At 41.1% G+C, this 27,954-nt stretch overlaps 1 protein-coding gene across 9 annotated transcripts in view; it reads left to right on the plus strand.

Annotated features, from left to right (window-relative positions):
• The first annotated feature begins 3,590 nt into the window (after positions 1–3,590).
• Hr3 (Hormone receptor 3) overlaps positions 3,591–27,954 on the plus strand; it is an 86,309-nt gene continuing 61,945 nt past the window's right edge. For 5 of the 9 annotated variants that reach the window (XM_071780105.1, XM_071780112.1, XM_071780096.1 and 2 more), the window contains exon 1: positions 3,591–5,037. In XM_071780105.1, the coding sequence (XP_071636206.1) occupies positions 4,833–5,037 (205 nt within the window). In that variant the 5' untranslated portion in view covers positions 3,591–4,832. Of the gene's footprint in view, positions 5,038–19,101; positions 19,308–20,525; positions 21,548–27,116; positions 27,942–27,954 lie in introns of those variants that run through there. The other 4 variants (XM_071780151.1, XM_071780133.1, XM_071780142.1 and 1 more) reach the window with 4 other exon arrangements.

Genomic DNA, 27,954 nt, shown 5'->3' on the forward strand with positions numbered 1-27,954 from the left:
CCACGATGCGTCAAGAATTTTAATTTGGAATAGGTAGAGTTTATTATCTCCGCGCCAGAAGCGTGTTACCCCTCCTTTCTCCTTCGCCCCTTTCTCCGTTGTCCTTTGTACGCCTTCCTAACCACGCTAGTTCTCTATCGCTGTGACGTAATACCGCAAGGTCTTACGGTATCTGCGGCAAACGGGCCCACATTACGTGAGTATCCGTACACGCGACCCGCATATACGTAAGTACCTGCGTAGAAGAAGATCCGCTAACCGTTGCTTCTCGCGTATCCTTCTTCAAAGCTCGTTTGAACCATTCAGGTACAGTATCATGGATTTAAAAAAATATTAAAGAGAAATAGAGATTGTGTACTTAAAAAAAAATATTCATTTTCACAAAATTTTATTTTCTTACAAGCTAATAATTATTTCAATGTCTACATGTACCTACTCTTTGACAAAAAACTAATTATAATACAAAGAATTAATCAAGAATATTTTAAGAGTAATGAACGACAATTAATTTACATTTGATATGATTTATATTTATAATAATGCTTAAAGAAAATGTTTTCTTTTAATTTAAAATACTAAAAATATATCAATTTAAGGCAAAGAAAATAATTTTAATATATAATAGCAACAGAAAGAAAAAGTATTTCTCCCACGTAATATATAATTCTGATGAAGCGCCCCCCCCCCCCCCAGTTCTCTCTGGATCAATGGTCGCGCCGGTCGCGCGGCGAGTTCATCGGCTGCTGTTGTTCGGCGATCGCACCGAGCGCGGCTGTCCGACAGGTGAGCGGCGCGGCACACGTACGCGCTTATACACATGTGAGATACAGTTAGAAGTACCGTTTCTGAAAATGCAACGGCTCGCGTCTCTGCGCCGGGCCTCCACCGTCCGTGCCCGGTGGAGAGGGCCCATTTCGCGCGCGGCTCCCCTCCGCGGCTCGCATCCCGGACACGGTTTCAATGCGAAACGGACACGCTTAAATCGCAGATCCATTCGAAAGGGTGTGCGATAACGGTAGCGCGATATTCGCCGAGCCGTTCGATAAAGGCGCCACGTAAAAAGATCCTCGAAGAAAACGGCGAATTGATTGTCGAAATTAAAAACTGGCATTAAGAGATTTTATGGTTGTTTACCAAATTGTTTACTCTTCCTTGCCTTTGTGAATTACAAGCAAGTGCGGTAGACTTCTTTCTAAATTATCATAACAATTATGTAATAAAAATTATCATTGTAACATAATAATTTAACAAAAATCTCAATTATACAGAATTCTTCCAGCAGTATTTATCTTCAAGTAGAAAGAAATATTTCAGAATTTTGATGATCTTCGTCGAAAATGTGATGCCGTCTCCCTTTGCTCTGTCGATTATTTATTAACAAAAGCTTAAACATTTAGTAGGGAATCGCTACCCTCAGTGTTTAGATTGTGCCCGTCCGAATGCCCGAATGCTCGAAAGAAAAATGGAAAAAATACGGCAAATTATGCGCGGCAAACAAAGACAGCCAGCATCGTGCATCCTGTCCTATCGTTTATCGGGTTTATCCGATAAGACGAGCTATCCTCCGACGAAGTCGGGCTAGTAACGCGATCGAAGGAAGGGTAGCCAAGTCGCACGGGAGTCGCACATGCGCAACGTGCACCACCCCCGAATCGTCCAAAGGCCAGTTTACGCTAGTTCATCCACATTCATTGAAGAACTTCCGGCGCGTAATTTAACCCCGTATTTCTCTCTTTCTCTTTCCAAGCTACTTCAATATTGAGTATAATTCTATTTTAAATGAACATGTTGAAAAGTACTTTTAAAATAAAAAAAATGTTCAATATAAAAATGTTATATTTTAAATATCTCATTTAATTGCGATTCATCGCAATGGACAAATAAATTACATAAGACAATGAAATACATATTAATAATATATGTAGAAGTGCAGTAATAAATATAGAACATTAATAAAATATAAATATAATACATAAATAATAATTTCTTGTATAAAGGCATAATATATATATATATATAATACGAGTAATAATATAATAATATAAAGTAATAATAGATTAATTTTCATGAAAAAATTCATTATACACATGCCTGGGGTAAGATACTGTTACATCATCATTACCAACAATTTTTATTCACTTACGTTGCTATTAAGCCTTCTTATATTACTTCATCCCTCTTGCTTATCTCCCTTTCGGACTATACATCACAACATAAATAATGATCTCAGCGTGAGGAAAGAGCCCTTCCACCTCGTCATAAATATTGCGCAGGGTTTGAAACTCCCCTCGCCTAGCTAGCGTAACCCGGGCGGGGTGGCGGTGGCGAGGGCTCCGGGGGCGCAACGGGGTTGCTCGGGGGCGAGTCAAGTTCCCGGATGCCATCTGGTGGTGGTCAGTGCAAGCAGGAGCCACTGGTGCCCCGTAAAGTGCATAGCGCCGAAACGAAAGGAAGGCAGGAAGAAGGGAAGGTTGAGCCCGGGACCTGACAAGTCTCCTCCTCAACGAAATCTAACCCCGGGAGCGCGCGGGGTTACTCATCGCGCGCGCGATATTCGTTCACATTGCCAGCGAGGAAAAAAAGTAACGTGCCTTCCTTCGCGACGAGAGTTGCGGAGAGCCCTCCGCTTCCATCATCGGCGATCACGACACGGGCGAGCACGATGTGAAACCACGAGGCGCTCGAACAAAATCCCGGAGCCTGTCGTGCTTTCCCGCAGGAATTATCTTCGAAAACGTTCGAGTGCATCAGCTTATTCCTTCCGACCTCAACTTCGATGATCAAGCAAACCTGGACACTTTGACATCTGACACGAGAAAACGCTTTAAACTGACAGAAGATGGTCCCTGTCGACGATCAACGGGGGTAAAGCATTCCCGAGGAAGACAACTACAATCGTATATACCGTCGATGATATCTGGACGCAACGAACGAGAAGTACGAGTGATTCGCGATGTGGGTGTCCTCGGCAGTGTGGTGAGATCGGTCCAGAATGTCAGTGATCGACAAAATCGACGAAGGGAAAGCATATCGCGGCACGGATAGCCATCGACGACCGATGGCAGCATTTCGTCGCGAGTGTTAAAAGTATCTTATCGCGTGCGAGGCTAGCGGTCGCGGTGGTGGCGAGATATCGACCGCAGCCGTCGAATTAATCGTCGAAGGTCGCGAGCACCGCCTCGCACACTTCGTTGCCCTTCGCTCAAGCCGATCGACGATCCGACGCTCGCCAAATCCATGATCTCAATGAAAACCAAACCGATGACCATGATCCAACATGGATCTTCAAACATCTGCCGATTTACGGATCGCACGAAATCACGAGCTCCTTCTTTGAGCCGCTATCCGTTCTCTTCGATCTTTCTCGATTCACCTTTAATAGCGTAGATCAAACAATTCCCAATTCTAGCAATTTTTTAGAAAACGTCACTCGTGTTAGTTCGTCATAGTCATCACAAATAATCGAGCAATAAACAGCTTATGAATGAAAGTGAAGTGAGAAACTGTCCTCGTGCGTTCATCTTCTTTAAGTATGCCTGTCCGTAACTCACAATAGAGACCAGCCGATGCCCCATGCGCTGTACTTCGGCTACGCAACTTCGCAAAAGAATGTAATCATTAAAATCGATTCCAAACGTTACGTAATATAAAATCGATGTCAACACGAATACAAAATCGTTATATTTACGAACGATCGATCGCTGCCGACAGCTCGACGTATAGGCTTCAAAGTTTTTCTTTCGCGTTTCGGCGATAGTGCCTGCACTTCCTTATCCACACGGTCGGACAGATCGAACTCGCACCGGGTCTAAGGACTACGACCGCCACGCTCCCTCGCTGTGTTTCGAGGCTGCGCGCGAGGAAACGCGTGGTTGAATCGAAGCGACCCTCTCCGAACGAGACCCACTGACCTATCGACTCGACGGGTTGCCACTTGAGGCCGTTCCAACTACCCCTCTTTCTACACTTTCTATCCTGATGTTTGTTTTTGTTGCTCTTATAGCTTTTCGATCCAACCTACGACTTCTCGACTTCTCCCACTTTCGAACGTATCAAAAAAGTCACTCGCTTCATTCATAAGCATATAAATGACGCTTCTTCCTTTAATGTCTTAAACTAAAAACCGTTGACCAAGAGATTTTAGTGTGCACGGCGATACTAAACAATCCTTTAAAAATTGCCTCTTTGATTCCTTGTCATCACTTCCACGTCCCTTTTTGAGCTGACAAACCTGATCGCTTGGATCCTACGAAAATGAACCGAAGCAAATGTTGGATCGCACATGGCGAAAAATCGATCAGAAGCAGATGCACCGAGCTCGATATTCTTTCCGACATCGGCGCGTTGTGTCAACGTATTGCAAAAGCGTATCGATACGAGCCAGTAATGACGATCTAAGTGAACGTAACGAAATAGATAAATATTATCAATATAAAGCAACCAGTCAACGAAAAACAACAAGAGATTAAGAGTAAGAAGGAAATATTGCGCGCTTCACGAAGGAAGATGCTTTAAAGAGGTTTTCTCTTTAAACGCTGAGAGACAATGATTCCGACGAAGAAATGCAAATAAATCCCGCAATAATCCGCACATAAATATTTACGTATAGACGAGAGAGTATAATGGGATAGAAGTCCGAAGCGAGTACTCGAGTAATCTCGAAAGTGACTGACTCTATTCAAACTGACTGTCCGATTCATTCATCCCCATCTCGTCGCTGGCCTCAACGAAACGCAACAACAACGACGTTGTCTTCGACAGTCATCATACGTAGAGATGCCATAACTCGTATTAAGATATTTTTACTGAAAGCAAATATCCGCGCGAAAAAAATGGCTGAAAGCGCAGCGAGTCCGGGCAACGTGCATGCGAACAGTCCGCAACAGCAACAGCAGCAGCAGCAACAACAACAACCACCACCACAGCAGCCGCAGCCGCAGCAGCAGCAGCAACAGCAGCAGCAACAACAACAGCAAACGCAACAACCTCCAGATATAAGCAGTTCACAGCTAACATCTCCACCGATCACGGGAACAGGTATGACACTGACATACTGACAATGAATAAGAAAAATTGTGCGAGATTTTCTTTGATTTTAATGTCTGCAGCAGTTCATTTTTTTTTGTTATTGCTAAATTGTAGAGAATCAAAAAATCAAGCAATTTTAATTTGCATTAGAAACTACAGCAAAAAAGAGAGAATGCAAATTATTAAAAATAATAATAGTGTTAAAGAATTAGAAATGTTATTTTATCATATACACTTTTTATCAAAACGCACAAAAACAAATGTTGAAAGAATAAAAGAAAAGTTAAGAAACTTTTTATAATATTTTTTAGATACGTTAGCTCCGATGTACATCTATATTATTTCGACGATACATCTCAATTCTCAATGTTAAATTGTATTAGTTAATTTTCAATTGTGAAAGCTTAGCTTAAATCTTCGCGGAAAAAGAACCAATCTTTCTCAAAGCAATCGTATCAAACATTTCGTGGGCAAACGTGCTAATCTTCTATTACTTATATGTCGGCCAAATGTCCCGTATTTCGAGCTGTCTTCTAAAATCGTTTGTATACCGTGTGAAGAACGGCTCCACGATCGGATCCACGATCTCGCTCGCGTAATCACGTAATCGCGTTGGCGTAACGCCGAGCCATTACTCCGCCAGCAGCACGCGAATCGCGCGGCGAGACGGAGCGGCTCTCGCGATGCGCCGGTACTCGCTCGGATGACGGGGGACGGAGTCGTGTATCGGCTGCGGCGCGGTGGCGCGGCAACGGCGGCAGCGGCGGCGATGACGGCGGCGGTGACGGAGAAAGGAGCAGCGTGCGCAACGAGCGAGAAGGAGAGAGCGCGAGTCGCGTTAGCGGATCTGTCGGTCGAGTAACGGAACGCCGGCGAGTACCGCTAGCACCGGCTCTGACGCGGTTACCGGACACCGTTACTTCGCCGCTGCACGAGTAGCCCCCACGTGCCTCTCTCGTCATCCTCGTCGCGCTCGTTGGAAAGTACCCTCACGGGCGAGGAGAGGGTAATTTGATGGACACGGATATACGAAAAGATGGAGGTGGCCCGATGGGAAAATTCAACTTAGTTATGCAAGGAGGCATCGAGTCGTGATCTTTTTTCGCTTTAATATATTGTTCGTCCTATAATATCTTCGTCCTATATTTTTGGATCGCCTAGATATCGAGAATTACAGATGGAAGAGTAGTTGAAAAAGAAATGAGCTTCTTATCGAAATCGACTTTTATAATTTTTGTTAAAATAAGAATGCGACTTACGCGCGCATAAGACGTGTGAGCGTTACAATTTACAATTATTAAAATTTGAATTAGTAAACTAATAATATTGATTATATGCATTCACATTTATAACAATAATTTAGGCTGATGTACTCTGATATTCACTGCCAGTTGCTAAAAATCTATAATGCACGTAATGTGTGCATTGTAAAATCTATAATAAGCACTGACAATATAAATATCGGAATGCAGCTTTAATAATAATTAGCAGTTACGACAAAGTAACGCTGAGTTCTTTTTGTATAAATATTGTCAAATTCTTGGATATTTAAAACTTAAAATAAGTGAAGTTTTATTATTTTCCTTTAAAAGCCCTGCCGACGGGAAAAGCTATTACAACCATGTGAAATGTTCAATAGTTTTATATTGAGACTGGATGCAAACTATTGATTTTCTTCATATATTTTAGACTGTTATTAGAATATCATATCCGGTTTCCACTCATTTTCCATGGACTACAAAAGTAATGGTTAGCGAAAGATGGAGATATTCCTTTTAATAAGTGCGGATAAAATATTATACGTATATCAGTTGCTTACAATGTTCTTTATCATGCAAATTAATATATACATTTAAACAAATCTATATTTATATATTTCAAAATCTTAGAAAATATTTCAGAAAACATTTCTAAAATTTCAAAATATGTTATATGTAATTACATTTAAGACTCTAAATATGCATACAGTTTAATGCAAACAAAATTTCCATCTATCAGACATTTAAAAGTAATCAACACTTTCTTGATAAGACTCATAAAACTATATTCAACGGTTGAATTTATATAGCACTTACCGCTACGTTTTATGTCTGAAGATCGTTTAAGCGTCTGTCTGTAGGATGTTGATGTAAATAATCGGCGTTGTGGAGTTAATATTAAAATATAACGGATAAAGAGTCGTACTACAGCGTTACATCAATATCGCCAGCCCGTCTTATATGACGCATTAGTACGTCAATAGTCGGCAACGCATTGATTTTATATGACGTAGCTGCACGTCAATGTGGTCGTTATAGACGCGTGGATTTTACGTGACACAGAGATACTTCTGCCAACGTCATTTAGCGGTAGCTAAACTTTTTTTTCTTCGTCTAGATTATAGCCAGCGTTATACAATGTACAAGGAAATGAGTAGTCGGTAAAATTACAGTTAATAGTGTTGCTGAATCCGGCCAATAATAACACATGTCAATAGTCGGAAAGTCTCTGACTATAATTATTACCAACAGCCTGGCAATTATCCGAAGATGATCAGGACGCGGAGAAAATTACCGTCCATTTAATCAGTGCCATCAAACGCGAGTAAACTTGCAGTTCGGCTTAACAGGCGTCATTAATCGAGATCCGCGATCGAGGATGATCGCGATCACTTTTAAGATGACGTTTATGATGAAAGCTCGTTATCACACGCGGCGTTTGCCTAAACAATAATTAGACACATCGGAGAGCTCGAAAGAAACGTTGCGGCGGTAAAGGGCGTGAATACCGGTTACCCGATGGGTAATTTTTCCTAGTATAGTCACGACGATTACAACAACAAGGTTTGCGCTACCGTTTCTCGCGCGTTAAAAGCGCCGTTTTGATCGCGCGCGCGCGCGCGCGCACAGCGCGTAAAATTACCGCGTAACGGAAAAGGCGAGCTACGAGAAAACGTGATCGCGTGCGCGAGCGCGTCCCGCAGGTCTAGGGGTTAGGAGGTCGAGCTCCTTGTCGTTTTACCGTTCGTGTCCGGGAGAACTACCCAGCGCATTCCCCGACGGAGTTGCTATTATCGTTATTATTATTGTTAGCCTCAACTGTGCACCGCATCGACCGGCTCCGTTAACGTGACTGATTGCGAGAATGATGCGATTTAAACCTGGCGGTAGCACGACAGGCTCTTGTCGTTATTGTCAGATTCGGATTTTTGCCGTTATTATTAATGGTTATCCTTTATTTTTTATCAAAAATTTTGCTGACGTGCTCTTTTTTCCAAGAAATCAATTTACGTAATGCAACGTATTTCATCATTAAAAAATATAAGAGAATTTAATTGTAAAGACGATCTAATAAAAAATGTGTAAATACACATTTTAATTAAACTTTTTTTTTAAATCTTTCTTTTGCCTTTTTAATGAGAAAATACATCTTCAGATTCTAATTAATTAAAAAGTTTTTAAGATGTAAAATGCCATTTTAGAATATTTGCTGAATTAGATGAGCATCATAATTATTTAATCGCAATCAGGGAAATAAAAAAAAACTGCTGTCATTTATGGTGTATTCTCGAATTCTTCAATTTTTAATTTCAACAAATCATTTCTGTATGTAATAAATTAGGTATTAAATCACTCTCAATCGACTTAAATTATACGTGATAAAATTTTAATGTGCGACAGTCTTTTTTTTTTAATTTTTTTAAATATTTTAATCAATCACGTCTGTTTAACCCAGCATGTTCGTCTGTCGTGTGAGATTTGTGTCTTTAACGAGCTTAATCGAAACTTTACGCGGCAATAATGTCCGGCAGCGAAGCCCCGCATTACATAAATCGCAAGCGACCATGGCATGATCTCGACTTCTTCGTGTAAAATTAGTGTCAGGATCTTTTTTTAAACACGTGAAAAATACATTTTTTATTATCATTTAAAACCTCGCATTTCTTTTTTGAATAACACAAAAAAATCTTGATTGCTTATTCATCTAACAAGTTACATGATAAAAAGTTTCAAACTTTTTAACTTTTTCCTCCTCAAATCAAAAGAAGAAAATATATAAATAAGATTTCATACATAAGCAATTTTATATTTTCTTTCTTAACTCCATTTTCGTCTGGTCCAGAAAATGAAAGCAGACGTAGAAGCTTTGGCATTTTGAAATTTAAGTTATTATAATAATCAAAAGTCTCGCAAGTTTTAATTCCACGTACTTAGATCTCGCAATCTTCTTAAAAAAAATATCACGAAACAGAAGATAATACGTGTTCCTTTGATTTACTCCTACCTACATCGCTGGCAGAAGCTCTCAAAGGCTTTTTTTAATTTCACCCGTCTCTGAATCGTTAAAAGGAAAATTTGCCACTGTCGAGGGCGAAAGAAAACTCACCGCCACAAATACATCGTCGGGCGCGTGGTTCTTCCAGCCCTCGCCGACGGTCTTTAAGTCACAGCCCGCGCGTCCGCTCGTCCTTTTTCTTCCCCCGGAACGTTCGTTCGACGGCTATCCCCGTTCGCGCGCGTACGCGCGTTACGTGGCGCGCGCGACGGCAGTAGGCCAAGGGTTCAACGACCTGCAGCCTTGCAAGGCCGGTCGCGCGTCGGCTACATTCGGCTCTGCCCGACTCGGCCCGACGCGACTCTAATTGACTGCCAGCGCTCGGACGGACCAATCGCGCACTCGATCACTCCGCGCGATTCTCGCGAACAGTATCGACTGCGTCGCGTTTGACGACTCGCCGCGAATTTATCGCCGACATTCGTTCTTACCGACGCGGCGGCCGCGGAGGAGCTGCGGGTTGCGGACCATACGGACACCATATCCATTGCGAGAAATCTGCAAAATATGGTAATACAAGGAGACTTCGTATGATGAATATCATATACGTATACATATGTATGATGATATAAATATGATATATTATTTAATCTTTCAATTACTACGTTTACGCAAGCGTTACTTCTGTAGTAACTCACGATATATCACTCGTTTACGCGGAGTAAATTACCGTAAAGTTACTACAAAATCCCGTTTACGAATTACGCGAAGGAAAATCCCGTTTACGCGAAGGAATTATCGTAAGTTACTACAGAAGTAACGCTCGCGTAAACGTAGTAAATGTAATATAACGATTTCAATTGAAAACAAATATTATACGATACAAAATTAACTCGACAATGAAGTACGAATAAGTCAATAAATAATTCTTTTGATTAGCAATACAAAAAAAACTTGATATGTATAAAATGTAACAAAAATTTTTGGAAAGTAAGTATTTCTGCCACACCTTGGGCATCGGTCAATCCGTGTATCCACGTCCAAGACAATCGAACTGAGAGAAGAAAGAGGAAACGTGCAAAACGCGGTTGTACGTTTATTCGCGCGGACGAACATGGACCTCGGCGGTGGAGAAGCGGAACGCAAGCGCTCGGACGAACACGTTATTCTCGCTCGCCGAACCGCGCGGCAAGCCGTTCTACTCGCGCGAGTGCGTCGAATCGGAACGACGCACCGCCGGTTGCGAGAGACGGAACTTCCGATTGCGACACAGCTCCTCGCCGACAACGATCGCTCCTCGCGAGCTCGCGCGAGAGAGACGAGATGGCGGACGATACGTCGAATCCTCGCGCGGCGCGGTTCCGCTTCGGGAAATCGCGCGGCGCGGGCGCGGCGGCCAACGCCATTCGCGAAAAAACCAAAAGGCACTTCAATCGTGTCGTTAAATCTCCGTATTGCTCTCTGAAAAGAGGCAAGAGCCGCATCAGAACAAGAAGTGTCGTTAAATCTAAATAAATATCAGAAATGGCGTGCAGTTTGTAAATATAACTAGTTTTTTTACTTTTATCTTGGGCACTCCGAGATCTCGACGAAGAATTAATTAACCAATCGCATTGGTCAATTGCCGAATTGCTTAAATACGATATTGGTCAATTTTTTCTCCATCCGAGATCTCGGAGCGTCATTAATTTCTAGTATCGTGGACACAAGGCTTTAGAAAACATTTATTTCAGGTGGTTTCAGGGCTTATTGAGCAGAATAGCTGACTTATAATTTTAAGACAATGTTTTATGATTTAAATGTTTGTTTTTAGTAACGCACAATACTGTTTTGTGTCTCAAATCTTACATATATATTGACACTTTATACACAAGTTTAAGACTTGAGATATAAGACAGGATTGAGCGTCCATTAAAAACAAAGATTTATAAAGCATGAAATAACTTTGTCTTAAAATTATAAATTAGTTATACTGCTCAGGCTCTTAGGCGATTGAAACAGCGTGTAATTATCTTCGCGATACATCGATTGTCGTTTAGCGTTTAGCGTCACTCGACTATGTTAGGGACTCATCGCCGATGAGTCCCGAACAATGCGCTCAGTAATTTCAAAACACTGCTGACTGCAAACGGTTCCGGTGCGTTTCTAGTTAAACGAGGTTATTTCGATTCGATACGGCACGTATTTTCAGTAACTTTTTGTTTGTTGGTGATCGATTGAATGTTACAAATAATCCGCGTTCATGGATCGTTACGCGATCTTTTACAAGAAGAACCAATTGGTACAGTGTCATCCCGATATCCTGTGTGAGCTAACAACACCGGGCACGTAAACTCGACGTGGTTACGTTTCGCCCCTTCAGGCTATTTAAAAGTTTGATTATCCATGGAGGAGCCAGTCAAAAATCTTGTCTAACTTTAAAGCAACGTAAGAGGAAACTAGAAATTGCGTTATTATATTAAAATCATGCGTCTTGTTTGGTTTAAGCTACAAAATTATTAAATATACACTAACTATACTAACATATGTATAATACCAGTACTCGTACCAGTAGGTACATTACATAATATTTTATTTTATCAAACCGAATAAGTAACATTTACTTCGCCAGTAAATAATTAATCTAATTAACTCTAATTAGGTTAATATTTTATTATGTTAATATAATAATATAATAAATTTAAAGATACTTAAAATATGAAAATTACTTATTGGTTGATCTCCTTTTTTATTAAAATTTCTTATAAAATCAATTTGTCTTAGACATTATTCTATTTAATAAATATCATCCTCAATTCTATGTATATTGACACTTGTATATTTTGATTTCAGGTAAGACCATTGCTTTCATTCTACGCGCATACTTGACGACCACCTTGCGGTGAGTATACTCGTACTTTACCAGATAAGTGATATTATCCAGTACACGGCCTGATAAATTACATGACAAATTCAAAAATCTATAAAACAGGTTGTAAAATGAGGAATCGACGATGTGAACAGTCTACGAATGCAATGATCTCTGAATAACTTATTAACGGATTAGACGATCGGCAAATATATGAGCACCACGATGCAAAAAACTGTATCGGAAATTCAAATTATCTATAAATGAACGCAACGATATATATGTGTAGTTAGTTAGAACTCGTAAAACAGGAGAGCGCATTATTATGCGGCTCGGAAAGGGTTAAGCAATGTGTTACGGTAGAAAAGATACGTGTCCAAGACATAATATGTATATATATGTATATACACATATATATATATATACATATATATATGTACATACACATACATGCACAGTGTCGGAGCACACCCGCCGGCTTAGCCGGCGGCGTTTGAAAATAGATCGGGGAACGATAAAGTGCACCCGTGTCGGTGAGCTATCGAGGGTTTGCGCAATAATCGCAGATAGATTTATGCTAGATGGGATCGTTGTGAAAACGATCAACTCGCAGATCGGCGAGGGTGAAGTATGCTTAGGCAGAAATATCGGGTGATCGGCAGCGCCGATCTCTCGAGATATCGGGACGACGTTGACTGATCTAGTCGCTCTTCTACGCAATCAAATTTTGAAATGTTTTGACGCGACTTGAAAACTTGTTCCGAAACACACATTGCGTGCTTGGCTTTTATTTTTTATACGTCAAAATAAAATAACGGAGTATTTTGTTATATTTTCCTTAACGAAAAGTTAAAACCTCATTTTAAAGCATCGATACCTTTTAATAAACTTTAATATAATCATTTACTTGTTATTTTGAAAAGAAAAGCGGTTAGATATATATTGTAATAATATAGCGACTGTTTTGTAAGTATAAAGTTGATTATAGGAGGAAACGTTATAGTTATTAATTAGTATTAAAATTATTACAATTCGTAGGTACATCGTAGGTACATCGTATAATTTCTTCGATAATCCTACACGAGAGTAGGTATACGCCTACTTCTTTCTTCGCACGCAAGTTGCGCAACTCATGAGAGAGCGAGAAGGGTCTGACTGACAAAAATGGACCCGCGAGCGGGTTATGGTCAGACCTGGACCCCGACCCAGGTCCGGAAACGATTTTGGTGCCGCGGGCGGGGAAAGCGAGGCGAGGCGAGACTCTAGCCTGATAGACGTTTCTCTCCCTTTGCGCGCTCTCGCGCCTTCTTCGACAGCCGAGTTTGCGCTACCGCGATAGCCACCAGCTAAGCCCCGGGTGTGCATCGACACCATAATAAAGGGTGATTGAAATGTCGCGCAAACCCGCGGCGGAATATTTATCGCTGCTTGCACAGTAGAACGCCGTTTATTTAGAATCACATTTATCGAAGTCGTTCCGTGTCAGGTAAATTGGACTGCCGAGAGCGTGCGGTTGTAAATCAGTTGAGCCACCGTTTTCTAAGAATCTGTTTTTCTCAGGTGTAAATTCACCAGATAATTTGCCACGATAAGGACAGGCTTTTTTTTACAGATTTATAGATTCTACATAGCATAAATTTTATTATATATATTTTATTTTGCATTTTTTAATATCAGATTTATAGCTTTAAAGAGTGTTGATCCCATAATACTTTTACTCCGCACACATTATATAGATTTGTATTTTTTAATCTTAAAAAACAATGATATGAATAATTAACTTTACAAAATTCTCCTAATCGTACACAAATTTTAGGCAATATTATTTTATAAAACATAGACGTTGCATATCTTTACTTCGCGGATCTTTGATTGCATAGTCCTTACCTATCTTTACTTTTTATTTGAATCATTTTCTTTTATACAACTTTATTCCACAGGACGCAAAGCGAAGTCGACGAAATAAAATTTTGTACGCGTGTATCACGAATCAGTCGTCGGCGTTTTAGCAGCTGAGAGTGACTCGGAGCGAAAGAGAAGGAGAGAGAGAGAAAGACCCAGATTTCATTTTCGTTGATGAGCTTGGCACCGGTCCAACTCGCCTAAATATATACCACCTTTTTCTCCGTCTCTTTCTCTCACCTTCTCCTTCTCGTTTTCGTCGGAAACGAATCATTCCCAGTTCGCGAAACTAGCGGAAAAGCACTACCGAGATTTATCCTAATACGAATTAAGGTAATACTGAAATGAGAAAGATTACAGAATGCGCGTAAATTTATTTTATATAACAGTATAAGAAAAAGCTCAAGAGCACATTGCAAACGTCAAAGATTTCGATTTCAGTTTAAATTGTACACAAATACATTTCAATTGCAAATAAATATACTAAAATGATAATGAATGGCCGCTGCCGCTTACGAAGATTTTATCAATATCAACTTTCGCTCTCTAATAGGACGAACACGTAGGAAAAAAAACCGAAGGATCAATATTTCGAATTCACTTCGCGCTGCGCGAAAGGCGGGCGGACTCGGTTCGCGCAACGGTATTCGAGGGGAGACCGCTTGTCAAACGCCGCCTCGTTGTCGTAACGTAATTTACGACGGAGTCCGCCGCTGGAAATTTCACCTTACAACTCGCTGCGGGTCCCGCCGAAAGAGCGCGATGAACCCAAAATGAGAAAGCAAACTGCTCGTGCAACCGCGTGCGCACGCCCGATTTCGGCGGTTACATTACGCCGTTCGCCAGTTACGAGTCGCCGGCTTAACGGAGTCGCTTTACCGAAGAAAACGCGGCGCGGCTCGCGAGACTTTCGACCTTGGGAATATCGCGCGTGAGTTCGATCTGACGGCTTTTTCAACGAGCATGGTTACTGCGCTCCAATAATTCGCGAGTAGACACGGAAAATAATTCTCGCGCGAAACGAGTTCCTGTATTTCCTATATACGATTAAACTTTATACGCGGTGCGCTGCCGGTGATTCTACCGTTCGGCAGCGACAAAAGCTCGACAGAAATGAAAATTGAATATTTGGTGAGAAACGTACGAGAAAAATGTTACTTTGATGAGTTTAAAATGTATGTTTTACGAGAATTTAATGGGAGGCCATTGTCTGTCATAACTTTTTATTAAATAAGTCATTGAAGTGCAAAATATACATCGTTCCTGTTAGTTTACCCTTCAATAGCCGTCAAGTATTATTTCTTTTTATCGCTGACTTTAACTTTTATATTTACTACTTCTTGCCAATATATTGCACCCCGAGAAGAATACTATCGCAACTAAAAAATATAGGTACAATTTTTCGGAGAGAGGAAAAACAAATTTAATTTAATTTCCCCAGGGTGCGATACGTATTTCGTAATTATTTGATAATTTTGATTCTTAGAAAGAGTTTTACCCCAAAATCTGAATCAATCTGCCGTGCATAAACAAACGTGGTTAATTTACTAATGCAACTAACAGAAGTCGCGTAAACGTTATCAGGCAACAACTTGGTCCCAGAGTGGAAAGTTTCCTTCGGCTCTATTCCAGCAGCATCGCGTCGCAAATTTGCGGTACTTTCACGGCGCAATTGCGCCATCGCGCAAGACGCGGGCGATTCCGCGGCTGGTTTTCGGCGGGCGGGTTCACGACGACGAGAATGACAATGGCGTCGCAAAAGTTCTCGCACGCAGTCGGTCGGTGGTGGGTGAAGCGTACTCTAACGGTACATCCCTGCGCGCTTTCAGCATGGTCTACCAACCTACTGTGCCTACCTACTACCTATCTACCTACCTACTTACCTACCTACATACCTACACACACACACACACACACACACACACACACATCCTTCGCTCTTGCGGAGAGCCTAGGCCCGCATCGATCGCACGTATATGTATAACGCGTACAAGCCTATCGATCGCGTAGCCCCGACTCGCCTCGTCGCCTCGCCTTCTTCCCTCTCGCGTGGAGAAAAAGCGAAACGAAAAAAAACTCCCTCGACCACCCCCACCTTTCTCCACTTCGATCGCAATGAAGAACACGAGATCCCACCACCCTCGTGTGTCACGTTGCGCCTCGGTTGCATTATGTTTACACTGGGGGTATCGCAACGACATCGCGACACCAGGGGGTTGCTACTCCAAGCGGGACGTAAGCCACACCGTGATATCTAGGCTGGTCACGAAGGAGAGTGTAAGTTATTATTGATACGATGAAGTCGACTCCCGCGTGCTGACCCCAGCTAACCCCCCTCCCCCGTTTTCCTGCTCTCGCGCTTCACCGAGTCAATTTCCTTTCTGAATAAGTTTCGAGTTGGTAAACATTTTATTTAGGAGTTTTGAACTTTGTTAATTGTCCGTATAGCTAAGATGCATAAATGTCCTTTAATCTGCTTTTAAGATAAAATACATGGCTTTCGACAACATTTAATTATGCCTTTCTAAGAATTTAATAAGTGTCTTGCTGTATCATCTCAACTTAACCGCATTAATAAAAGAAGCAAATGAAGCAGGTATAACATATTCTTATGAAAATTGAGACTCGTCTCTATAAATGATTATTTTTATCCTGTTTATTTACAGTACATTTAATATAATTTTCAACTGATCTATATATAACTTCAAAGAGAGCCGATAAATAACTTTAAGAGACTATATGCCCGCATTATTCCCTTCAATTACAAATGCTGCAGCTATTTAATTAAACCAACTCACAAAATAACCAACTCGCCAATAATATTAATTACTAATTATTACGTGAATAATTACATTATATAATAATAGTAATAATAATGATTACCGCCCTCTATCTCGCAAGTTATTTAAATATTTCAAAGGAGAATTAATATGGGTAAAATATATCAAAAGGAAAGATGTTATAACAACAGGATTTTACATGATTCACGTGAATGCTGATAAAATTCTCAATTCAGAGTCTCGACTCGGAACCGCAACGTCCTCGGCCGTTCGATTCGTCACTCTTTTGTGTCCGGTTTTAAGCCGCATTGGGTCATTGACAGTGGATGCGCGTAAATAACTGTAATTTGTCGTTTCCATCACAGACGAGATAACCGGTAGACGATTGCGTCACAAGTCTTCTGCCAAACCCGCACGACTCCACGCCCATGTGGCCGGTGGAACTGTGAGAATTCGCATTAACAGTAGTACCGTCGTCCGTATAACAGTACATTGTTGCAATATTGTGTTATTCTTCGTTGACCCATTCACTTGTCACATTCAAAAAGTTTTTAATGAGGTTGAGAAAAGAATGGCACGACCTATTTTTTTTATCATTATTATACATGAATTACTCATATGCAGTCATTATTTCTCGGTCGCGAAAATTAACTTTCCAACGCTATGTTTAAATTATAATGATATAAATGCAATTGTGAGCGTTATGATTCATAAATGACGTCTTTAACTGCATTTTTTATTATGTGTCTTCCTAATGAGTATATACAGAAGAAAAAGTATCAAAATGAAAATGGGAGTTAGCAGCCACTTTAATGTTTTACGGAATATTTGCGCATGTTAAACCTAGCTACAATAATTACATATTAACCTAATTTTTCTCAGAAATGTGCTTAACATAAAGCTCTATTATCCGCGAAATTCATGCATTCGCAACGTTACATAAATATTTCCGTGTGCCCCGAAGTGCGAGATACTTTGTAATCCGAACGATCCGAATCTGAACACAATCGACAGCTCTTCCGTCCCGCGCACAATATCGGTTCGATTTTTTTTATATATCAAATTTTAAGAATTCCGGTTCATTTTTTTTCACGGCCAGATAATAGGAACCCTCTTCCCGTTCGGGCCGATCGATTCGATCGCGCCGTATCTTCCCACGTACCTGCGGAGAAGCCGTCATCTGGAATAATGCGCGAAACGACAATGAGCTTGAGTGGGAGGGAGTGAACGACCTAACGGTGCGATATCGAGTGTCGCGGATGCTTTTATATGATCATCGGGAAAAAGTTCTCTATATTTTTCAGTTCTAAGGAACTAGGTGGGCTACGCCTAAAAAACGCCGATATAACAATGCCATGCAACACTAAATTTAAAATATTAAAATTTAACTTGATATCTGGTATAATTGGACAAAGTAAAAAAATACAAAGGTAATTTTGTGGAAATACGAAAATATATATGAGTACAAAACTACGTAATGAATGTGAGAATAAAGAACTATACCTAGAGCAATTATTTAAGAAAGAGAGGAACGAGAAATAGAATACTTATTGAGATAAGAAAGATGATAGAATGAAGCACTTTAAGTAAAAAGGCCAGCAAATTCAAAGAAGAGACGTTGAAACGGCGATTGCAATTTATTTACACTATTTACAGCTATGGCAATTATTCGATTTTTTTATCATTAGAATCTACATTATCAATTTATGTCTCAAAAAACCCATCGACGCTCGTTATTGCATTTTTTCTTCTCTTCCATATATCTCAATGTGCGATTCATTATATAGACGGCGCTTGTTAAAAATATTCCACGTTTCAGTCAAGTTTATCAGCAATCTTTTTAATTACTGTATTAATCTTAATTTATTTATTATATTATTCATTATATTAACTTTATATTTAAATGTTAAGAAGTCATTAATTAAATTTCAACTCTTAATTCTGCTCCAACTACGGAAGATAATAAAATTACTCCGAGCAATTCTCTTCATTATAAATTATAACTTCAAGTAATTAATTTTTGTTATTATTTTATATTATTTTGACACCTATACATCTTAATATATGAGAAGATAACAAGAAATATTTTCAAGCTTGAAACGACACGACGAAAGACGTTGCTCCAAAGAAAGTTTACAATTTTCTTTGATGGAAAGCTCAAGGTGTAATCTGCGTCCAAAACCAAAACGACGACACGTTCAAGTTTAAATGTCTGGGACTGCTAGTTCAATCTTCATTCGCATAAATCACCGATAGCTTCTTGAAATTCTCATCAGCGTTCAGTTCCCGATAGCCAAACGTTAATTCGGATCGCGGCGCTCCGGCTACGGGATCAGGATTTACGATTAGCCTCAACGGTGGCACCCGGATGACGACGATGTCTTTCCGTTAAGCGAGTAACGCCTGCCTCGTTGCGGCGGCGACGAGGACGACGACGACGACGACGACGATGGCATCCCTACCAATCGATCGCTTCTAGGATCGATCGCGGCACGGTGAGTGCGTGCGCCATCCTCTGTAACCGGCCTCGCTGCTCGTAGACAGAAAGTAAACGCTTTTAACCTCCTCTCCATTTTCCCCTCCACCCTTTTGTCACATATATGTGTTACATTTACGAAGGGATCGTTATGAAATCATCGTTTATTATATTTATTAGCACGCAACGAAGAGCTGACATAATCAGGACGTCGGGTTAAAAAAACGTTGTGTTTTAAACGAGGGTTTTTAGTTTTTACCAATGGATTTAAAGAGTCTCCGATTGTTTGATTGTATTAACACGCCCTAAGCAGATTGCATAATCAATAATTTGATGGAAATAATCTTCTTCCAGATCAATTAGAGATGTAATCCTCTATAACAAGTCATTCTTATCAAAAAATTGTAAATATTTAGCATACATAAATATGGAAATATTTAAATCGTCTAAGTATCTGTAATATCTAAAAATTAGATAAAAGTTTATCACGATCAAAAATAGCATCAGAATTTATAAATTGGTATCCGCATTAGAATCTATAACTCCCCTAATAACCTTTTTCCTTTTATGACATCATGTTGCAATGATATAATGTAGCATATGCATGCATCAGAACTTCTCAAGCTGAAACCCCATCTCAAAAGCATATTATATTTTTATTGTGTTCTGTTCACCCTTTGTAATCAGGACGGTTAACATCGAAGGGAGGATTCCTTACGATCAGAGCATCGTCCGCGTCCGTGCGGAAGACTCCGGAAAATATCGAAGGGAGCACGGGCCGCGGCTCGACCTACCCCAACGCGATCCTGTTTACAGCACCAACCCTACTACTCTTTTCCTCTCTCGCATCTCTTCAGTCTCGACTTATCTAAAAGCCCTTTACCTTCCGCTCCTCCTTTCTCACCCTGCCACCCCATTCTTCTCTTCCGTCGTGAGAGTTTCCTTACTCGCAACGCGCATTCCCTCCTTTCCTCCTCCCTCACACGCCCCCCCCCCCGTTCCTTCCACCCTTCCCTCGGCCTCCCACTTTGTGGCCCTGCGCACCGAGCCCTCCTCACCATCGCGCTCACGCTTTCTTCGTCTCTCTCACTGTCTCTCTCCCTCTCTCTTCCACCGACTTGCAAACGCGAAAGATCGACAAAGAGGCATTGATAGAGCGGGGAACAAGAGAGGGAACGAGAGAGGGCGAACGGTGGGGCTGGCTCTCTCTGGTCTTGCGCGACGCGTACCAGTCAACCCAGAGCCACGGTCGCGCGACAGCCACGGTGCCCGTTAAAGGGATCGTTCGCAATCGACACACAGTCCGCGATTTCCCTCAAGTGCCTCGCGGTATATCTCCCGGTCTCTCTTTCTCTCTCTCTCCCCGCCCTCTCTCCCACACGAGCACCGTGCGCGTCGGCCGTGCCCGTTTCGGAGTGTGACCCGCGGAGAGTGTGAGCCGCGTGCGTTCTCCAACACCGCGGAGTGTTGGACCGGCACTCTCCGCAAAGTGCAACAGCATCACCCCGCACCGCGTCGCGTCGCGTCGCGCGCTCCGTGCGACTGTCGCGGGGAAGAGAGGAAGAAAGAAAAAAAAAGAGCGAGTGCGATCTCCGGGTGGCCCTCCGACACTCCGCGTGTCCACCGCGATCGGCCCCGCGGCTATACCGCGTCCGCGAAGAGACCGATGGCACGCGGCGAGCCGGGACCCGTTCTCGCGGTTGCTCGGCCCGCGGCCGCGTGCGGCCCTCGCGCGCGGATAGTCGGGATGCGGAGGGGCTGCTCGTGACTGTCCGCGCGAGTGTGCCAGTCGACGCCCTGCGAGCGGACCCACGGAGTATCGGAGTGCCGTAGGTGGACGACATCGACGTCGTCATCGTCGTCATCGTCGTTCTCGTTCTCACCTGCCACGTATTTGCAGACGTACTTGTCGTCGTGCACGTCGTCATTATCCGGCGGCGCCGCGACGAGAGGGAAAAAGAGGAGTATCGACGTTTTCTCGGAGTGCCGGCGCCGGGGTGCCACCCCTTGCGCGCGGACGGACCGCAGCGGCCGGCCCGCACGGGCCGCACGGCGCGTCAGTGAAAGTGAGTGATGCGAGCGCGTCCGCCGACGACGACGTGGAGGTGGGGGAGGAGCGAGTGCGACTACGGGGCGAGCAAGTGTCACCGCGACTTCTTCGGGGTTGTTTTTGTCCCCTTGTGATATCCCGAAACTTGCGTCCTCGGGGATTGCCGCGACATTACGGAATTGCTCGGTTGGATGAACGGCGACGCAGTGGTGGGTGGCAGGAATAACCTTATCTCTCGGCTCGTTTCGTGCAGATTCACCCTTCCCCGAAAGGGTGACTATTTTGAAAAAAAGCTCACATCGGTGCCAGATAGCGACGTAAAAGTTGATTTTGAGGGCTGATGCCGCAGTTATCTTTCTCGTCATTGAAAAGTTTGTATCGCGCGTGTGCTAAACAGGATTACCATGTTTCCATTTAGACCACGATGAACAATCTCACATCAGTATCCTCTATTATAGAAGTCTCGAAATGGTTTAAATAGATAGATTCTGTGCACGTTACTTTGGCATAATAAAATTAATTCTGTCATATTCTTATATATAATATAAATAGTTGTCTTAAGCTGGTTATTTTTTTACTAAGTTGAATTTTTTATTTAACACTTACTGTGTTCGACTTTTATTTAAGCGATTGGAAAGTCACAAATGAATTTTACAACATTTAGCACTGGATAGTAGGACAGTCATATTTAGCGCTAGGTGCAATGGAAATATCGGTTTAAGATATGAAATAGAATTATCTTTTATACAAGAACTCAGGATTTCGTATAATATCGCGAAAAAGGATGATTTATTCCCCGGTATCTAATGACGCACGAATCTCAATTAATGAATCTCTTCTCTCTCACGAAAAAATTCAGCCGACTAAAAAAAGCTTGTTGATGATAGAATATAATAGAATATAAATGATGTGCTTTTCATTTTCGCGTCATCGATCTTTCCACAATTTTTCCCTATTCTCTTATATATATATATATATATATATATATCTTCGAGCATTTACGATTTCGCGACATTTACACTGCTTTCTCTCCCTCTCCTCTCCCATCGTTTCTGTCGCTCTTTCTCGCTCTCCTTCTCGTTCTCTCGCGCCCACTCCAGCATTTATACCTCCCGGTTATGGATATTATTAAGTAATACCTACATCGCACGCACGGCGATACAGACGCGCGAGTGTGTGCATGTATGTATGTATGTATGTGTGTGCGCGAGCGCATGCTGCACGCAGGCGAATGGAAAAGCGCGGGTTCTCATTCCGGCGATATCTCGCGTTTGCGAGGCTATAACCAGAGATTTGCTCCTTTCTCAAACGCGACTGAATAAATTCTATTAGAATAGCTAGCTAAGAACATTTCAATGTATGATAATGGATTGTCTCGCAGATGAAAATCAATACGAGAAGTACACATATAGGGTGTCCGGCGTATTTCGTGTTATAATTTCTAATTCTTGTTCTCGACTTGAATTCGAAATCGTATTTCTCTTTTGATGAAACTTTTTCGTAAATTTTTTATCGCACGTGTATCTTGACTTTTGCCTTTTATACCAAATATTCCGTTACCAAAAAACAAAAAAGCTGTTCGAGGTAAAATCTTGAAGGGAATTATTGAAAGGTTATCGATCTGTTACTCGGTAATTAGGTTCTGAATCCATTATAGTGTTAAAAAATTATACGGCACCAACTAGGCGCGATGGAATAATTTACATGGTGTAATCATAAAATGTATATTAGAAGATAGACTATTCCCGTTGTTATCTACGCGACGGTGTCCTCGCGAGGCGACCGGAAGTACACTCACGTGACGCGATGGGACGAAGACGACGATAGGAAACATAAAATTACGTTATATGCGAAATGTCTTAAAATGTCGAGTATCGAAATCGTCTTATTTAATTAAATCTTCATTAAAAAAATTAGTCGCGCGTTTGAAATTTAAGTGAAGAATAAAGTCTCGTTATTGATCTCGAATATCGATTTATTCAAGAACTCTTTAATTTTAAACGAACTCTTAATCATACAGCGACATTTTACAAACACTTTCGTAATACAAAAGTTGGCTACGTCACATGCACATACACGTACACGCTAATAACAATAATAACACATATATTATTTTATTCATTATTGATGTCATATTATGTAGCATTTAGTAGTATATGCGCGTGAATTTATTTGTGGTTAAAAACGTATCACGTTTATCGTTTGAAAACTGTCTGAGGAATCATTTATTTACATAGATCAAGTTCGATGTTTCGCCGACTGTTAGCTTTACCGAGTGCATGAAATAAGTATTCAATAAGTCGTCTTTCTTAGGTCGCCAGGTAGAAATAAGCGCGAGTCGCGTGCACACGGTCGGGTCACCTGTGCATTTCTTTCTCTCTCTCTCTCTCCCTCTCTCCCTCTCTCTTTCTCTCTCGATGATAATAGCGATGCCGTAATAACGCCACCGACACGCTCGTGCCAGAACCGAAGTACATGCTCGATGTATACGACCTAAATAAGATGCGATGCCCCCCCAGGGCGAAAGTAATTCACACGTGCGAACGGGAGCTCGTGCGCGCACACGCCGTACTTCACCGACTTTTAGGCCTTATTTGCTGCACAGTTCTGATAACATTTGCACCTTACTGCATCTAACTTCACTGCTAGCACATACGGCGGCTTGGATGAATAAAGCCAATCATGACTGTAGTAGTAATTTATTATTAATTTTATTTATCATGTTATGTCAGTTTAATATAGCTATTAATGCTATTACACGTATCTCTCTTTGCATTACATAGAAAAAAAATTAAAATATAAAAACGTTAATTGTATTTTAATAATGTAATATAGTAAAAAGATAATTCTACAAAATATAAAAAAATAATCGCACAATTGAAATCATCGATATAAAATGTAATAACATATTATATATTTTATTAAATTTTAAATATTGTTGTATTATAATAAAATTATTTTCATTGGAATTTTGCGCACATAAAGCTTACCTACCTTATAACTATTGTTATTTTCCAATTAAGATTTAATCATGCTAATTGAGGACTGAAAATTGAAATAAAAACGTATATAAAGCATTTTATTTCGCAATTCAATTATTATTAAAATTATATAATTGGCTTAGGAGCAATTTACATATATTTGCCTCGTTCCGGTAGACAACGCGATCTCTTTGCTGATCGTGGTGGAGATGCGCTAGACGCTATGCTAGATGCTAAAGCGAAGGAGAGACAGAGCGAGAAGGATAGAGATTGAGAGGGAGCATCGAGTCAGTAGGCTAGTGGGAACGTAAACCGTACGTACGGTACCGCGAGCCCTCTCCCTCTTTTCCTCTATCTCGTACTTTCCGCCTTCCTTTCTCTTCTCTCGCAATTTTCTCCTTCCATTGTGATTCGTCCACATCAAAATACACACACACATCCACTACCGCTCAAAAGTATTTGCCACCCCAGAAAAAATTAAAAAAATTCTAATTTTTTGCAGTAAACTTAATTTAAAGTGGAGATTATTGTTACATGTACTCATTACCTTACATAAAAAACTAATGTTATGTTAGTATACCTTACTTTCTAATTTCACAAAATTATTTTGCGTACGGAAAATCTCAAATAATAAATACATTTTCCGAAATCATCACGTTGGTGTATCTAGAAGCCAAAAATCAATTACAAAATTAACTAACGGGATGCCAAAACTGTGTAAGGTAAACTGTGTAATGTAAACTGTAATAAAAAAAAACGGCCATTGATGAGATAAAAATTTAAAATAATGTTATTTTCTTGTCAAATCATTGTGTAACATTGTTTAACTAACATGTAACTACATAATAAAAACAAAATAAAATAGCAAATATATATATTATTAGTCTTTTCATTAAATTTAATAAACTCATCTCTGGTCTAATTTCATTAAGGTGGCAAGTACTTTTGAGAGCGATAGCGTATAAATATTTATATAGTTATTTATTATATAATAATTTTAGTTTATTTTATTATTTATTATAACAGTGATTTCAGTATTCTCGGCAATAATATTTCTCAAAAAATTGTAAGAATTCTCTTTATGGAACCCGAGATTAGGATAATATTAACACAAGTCTGATTTGCGAATGATCAGCTATTTAGGATTCTTAGATTGTTGACCAGTACGTTTGATATCCTTTGATCAATTGATGCTCAGATCTTTTTGGGGTCTAGTACAAATATACCTTCATTCTTGAACATTTCCCTCTTGCTCTCGAATAATTAAAGACTCGCAACAGCTATTCGAGCTCCAATCGTGTAGTCGTGTGAAATTCCAATTACATACACAAAATTCCATAAACAAGAGTCATTGAGCAAAGTCAAGACTCGACTTTCATCTCCCGATCTCAAACACTTTCAGCCGCATCATCGGTGTACACTTTTTTTGGGACACCCTATACGGGTGGGTGGTCGTTGTGAAGCAGGCTCTCGCAAGCTCGGCCGGTGGTCGCCGAGCTTCGCTCGATAGCGATGCGCGGTTCCCCCTCGACGTGAGCTCACCACTGCTTGCAACGCGGTTGGGATTAAAGGGGAACCATCGATGGTAGCATGGAAATGCAGGATCGATGCGCCAGGAGTCGGCCGCTTTTTCGCGCCGGCCGCAGATCGATCGCACAGGATTGATGACACGACATGTCGAGTTTTACCCACTTTGCCATTTAAATTCTATGCTTCAGTTCTTCATTCTACTTTCATCGGTCTTAAGTGATTCCGTACGAGTCAATTTTCTATTCAAAAGCCGTAAAACTATATTCTTCACGATACTCGCAGTCAAACTCTTGCAATTTTCTTCAATTCCTAAATGCATACGTAACGCGTATATTAATTCTACAAAGAGAACTGTTTAATTAAAGAAAATTAACTATATATGAAATATTCCTAACGTCTTTACGTGGATCGCAAGAATTTAAATTGCTAAGTGACATTTATTTAATACATTATATTTACAATATATTTACGTTTCTTTTATTATTTCATGCTGTTAAATTTTATCTAGCATTTATAGTTTTATAAGAGTTTTATTTTCGTTACTCTATCAGTTTAGAAAGTCGTTTCGGGAACTTTCCAGGAGGTTACGTAAATGTCTCACAATTTGGAGTTTGCATCGGTGTTTCTCCGAATTGCGATCTGTTATTTTCATTAATTCTGCATTTCGCCGCAATTTCTTCGTCATATATTGCGAGCGTTTTCTTCCAATCGTTATTCGACGAATCTCACAGTTTTCTCGCTATCTGGCCAAATTAAAATGTTGCTCCACCCGAAATGAGATAGCACGAAACGATCCGATGGAAGTTGTAATCGCCAATCGAGTGAGAGCTAACTTGTACTTTCTACTTCTTCTTCTCGTATTTTGAAACTAAGAAAATATATTAAATATATAAAGATGAGTTAAATGAGAAAATATGTTTACAATAGATCTCAGCTTATCGAATTAGCTTACAATTAGCTGTATTCTCAAAAGTTTGAATGAAGGAATTCTTCTTTTATTGAAATTTTATTGAAAAATATGTTTATTTAAATTAAAATTGAGATAATAACGTAGAACATGCAACGTAATGTGCAATGGAAACTAGAGTTCAAAGTTTTTGTTTAAAATAAATTTTATTCTTATTAGTCATTCGCGATATGATACAATGTAAACTTTACTATATTTTTAGTCTTTTGGAAAATTTTTTTTTATGTAATGATCATCAAAATCACCTTTGCATCGAGATTATGAGAAAAATAAGATAACAATCGTTTCGTCATATACAAGATAGCTTTCGCGCGATCGGCGCGGTGGCAACCTGGCAACTCTCTTCCAGATCAAAAGCGAGAAGGGAAATTCGACGAAGCCATGTCACGTCGTTGGGTGCTCGCGCGACTTCCGACGACAGCAACGACGGTTACGCGGACAACGGCTACGGGAAGCGCGCCAACGACCGCGATAACGGCGAACGAAGCGAGCGCAACGACGTTAACGACCACTACGAGTACGCGACTCGGCGTGCTGCGACTTCGGGGTGATTAGAGTAAACATCATCGGTACAACCATTAATCCAACGACAACAACGGCGACTCGAGAGGGCGAGTGATAATACGCGATAAATCGTGTCACGTTGCGACGCCGTTGGGGTGGCGTGGAGGAGACGGAAAAGGAGGGGAAGGAAGAAAAAGAAAAAACGGACAAGACGAAAGGGACGGAAGGCAAGGAGGACGAACCTCTTAGCTGGGTGAATACTGTGAACCGACAGAGTAAACTAATCGCGAGTGTCGTAGTGTTATACCAGACCTATCGCCCTGCAAAGAGCAAACGGTGGTAGCGTCGGACCTGAAGAGCGAAACAAATCTTCAGGATTAATAACGCGGTTACGCGGCCGCGGATGTTACGCCGGGCCAGCGTAGGGCGCCCGACGGTTCAGCAGGGCATCAGCGTGGCAGACGTGGTCGGTCCATACCGTCACCACGGCGTTCAACATGTTCGAGATGTGGAGCGCGGTGAGTTCCAAGCTGGAACACTCCGCGACCTCCTCGGGCTCGCCGTTGCCGTTGACCTCGCACGCGCCCCAGACGCCCCACACCTCGTCAGGGAGCATAAAAGGTAAAAAGAGTCC

Source organism: Temnothorax longispinosus, chromosome 1 (assembly GCF_030848805.1).
Source record: "Temnothorax longispinosus isolate EJ_2023e chromosome 1, Tlon_JGU_v1, whole genome shotgun sequence".
Classification (NCBI taxonomy): Eukaryota; Metazoa; Arthropoda; class Insecta; order Hymenoptera; family Formicidae; genus Temnothorax; species Temnothorax longispinosus.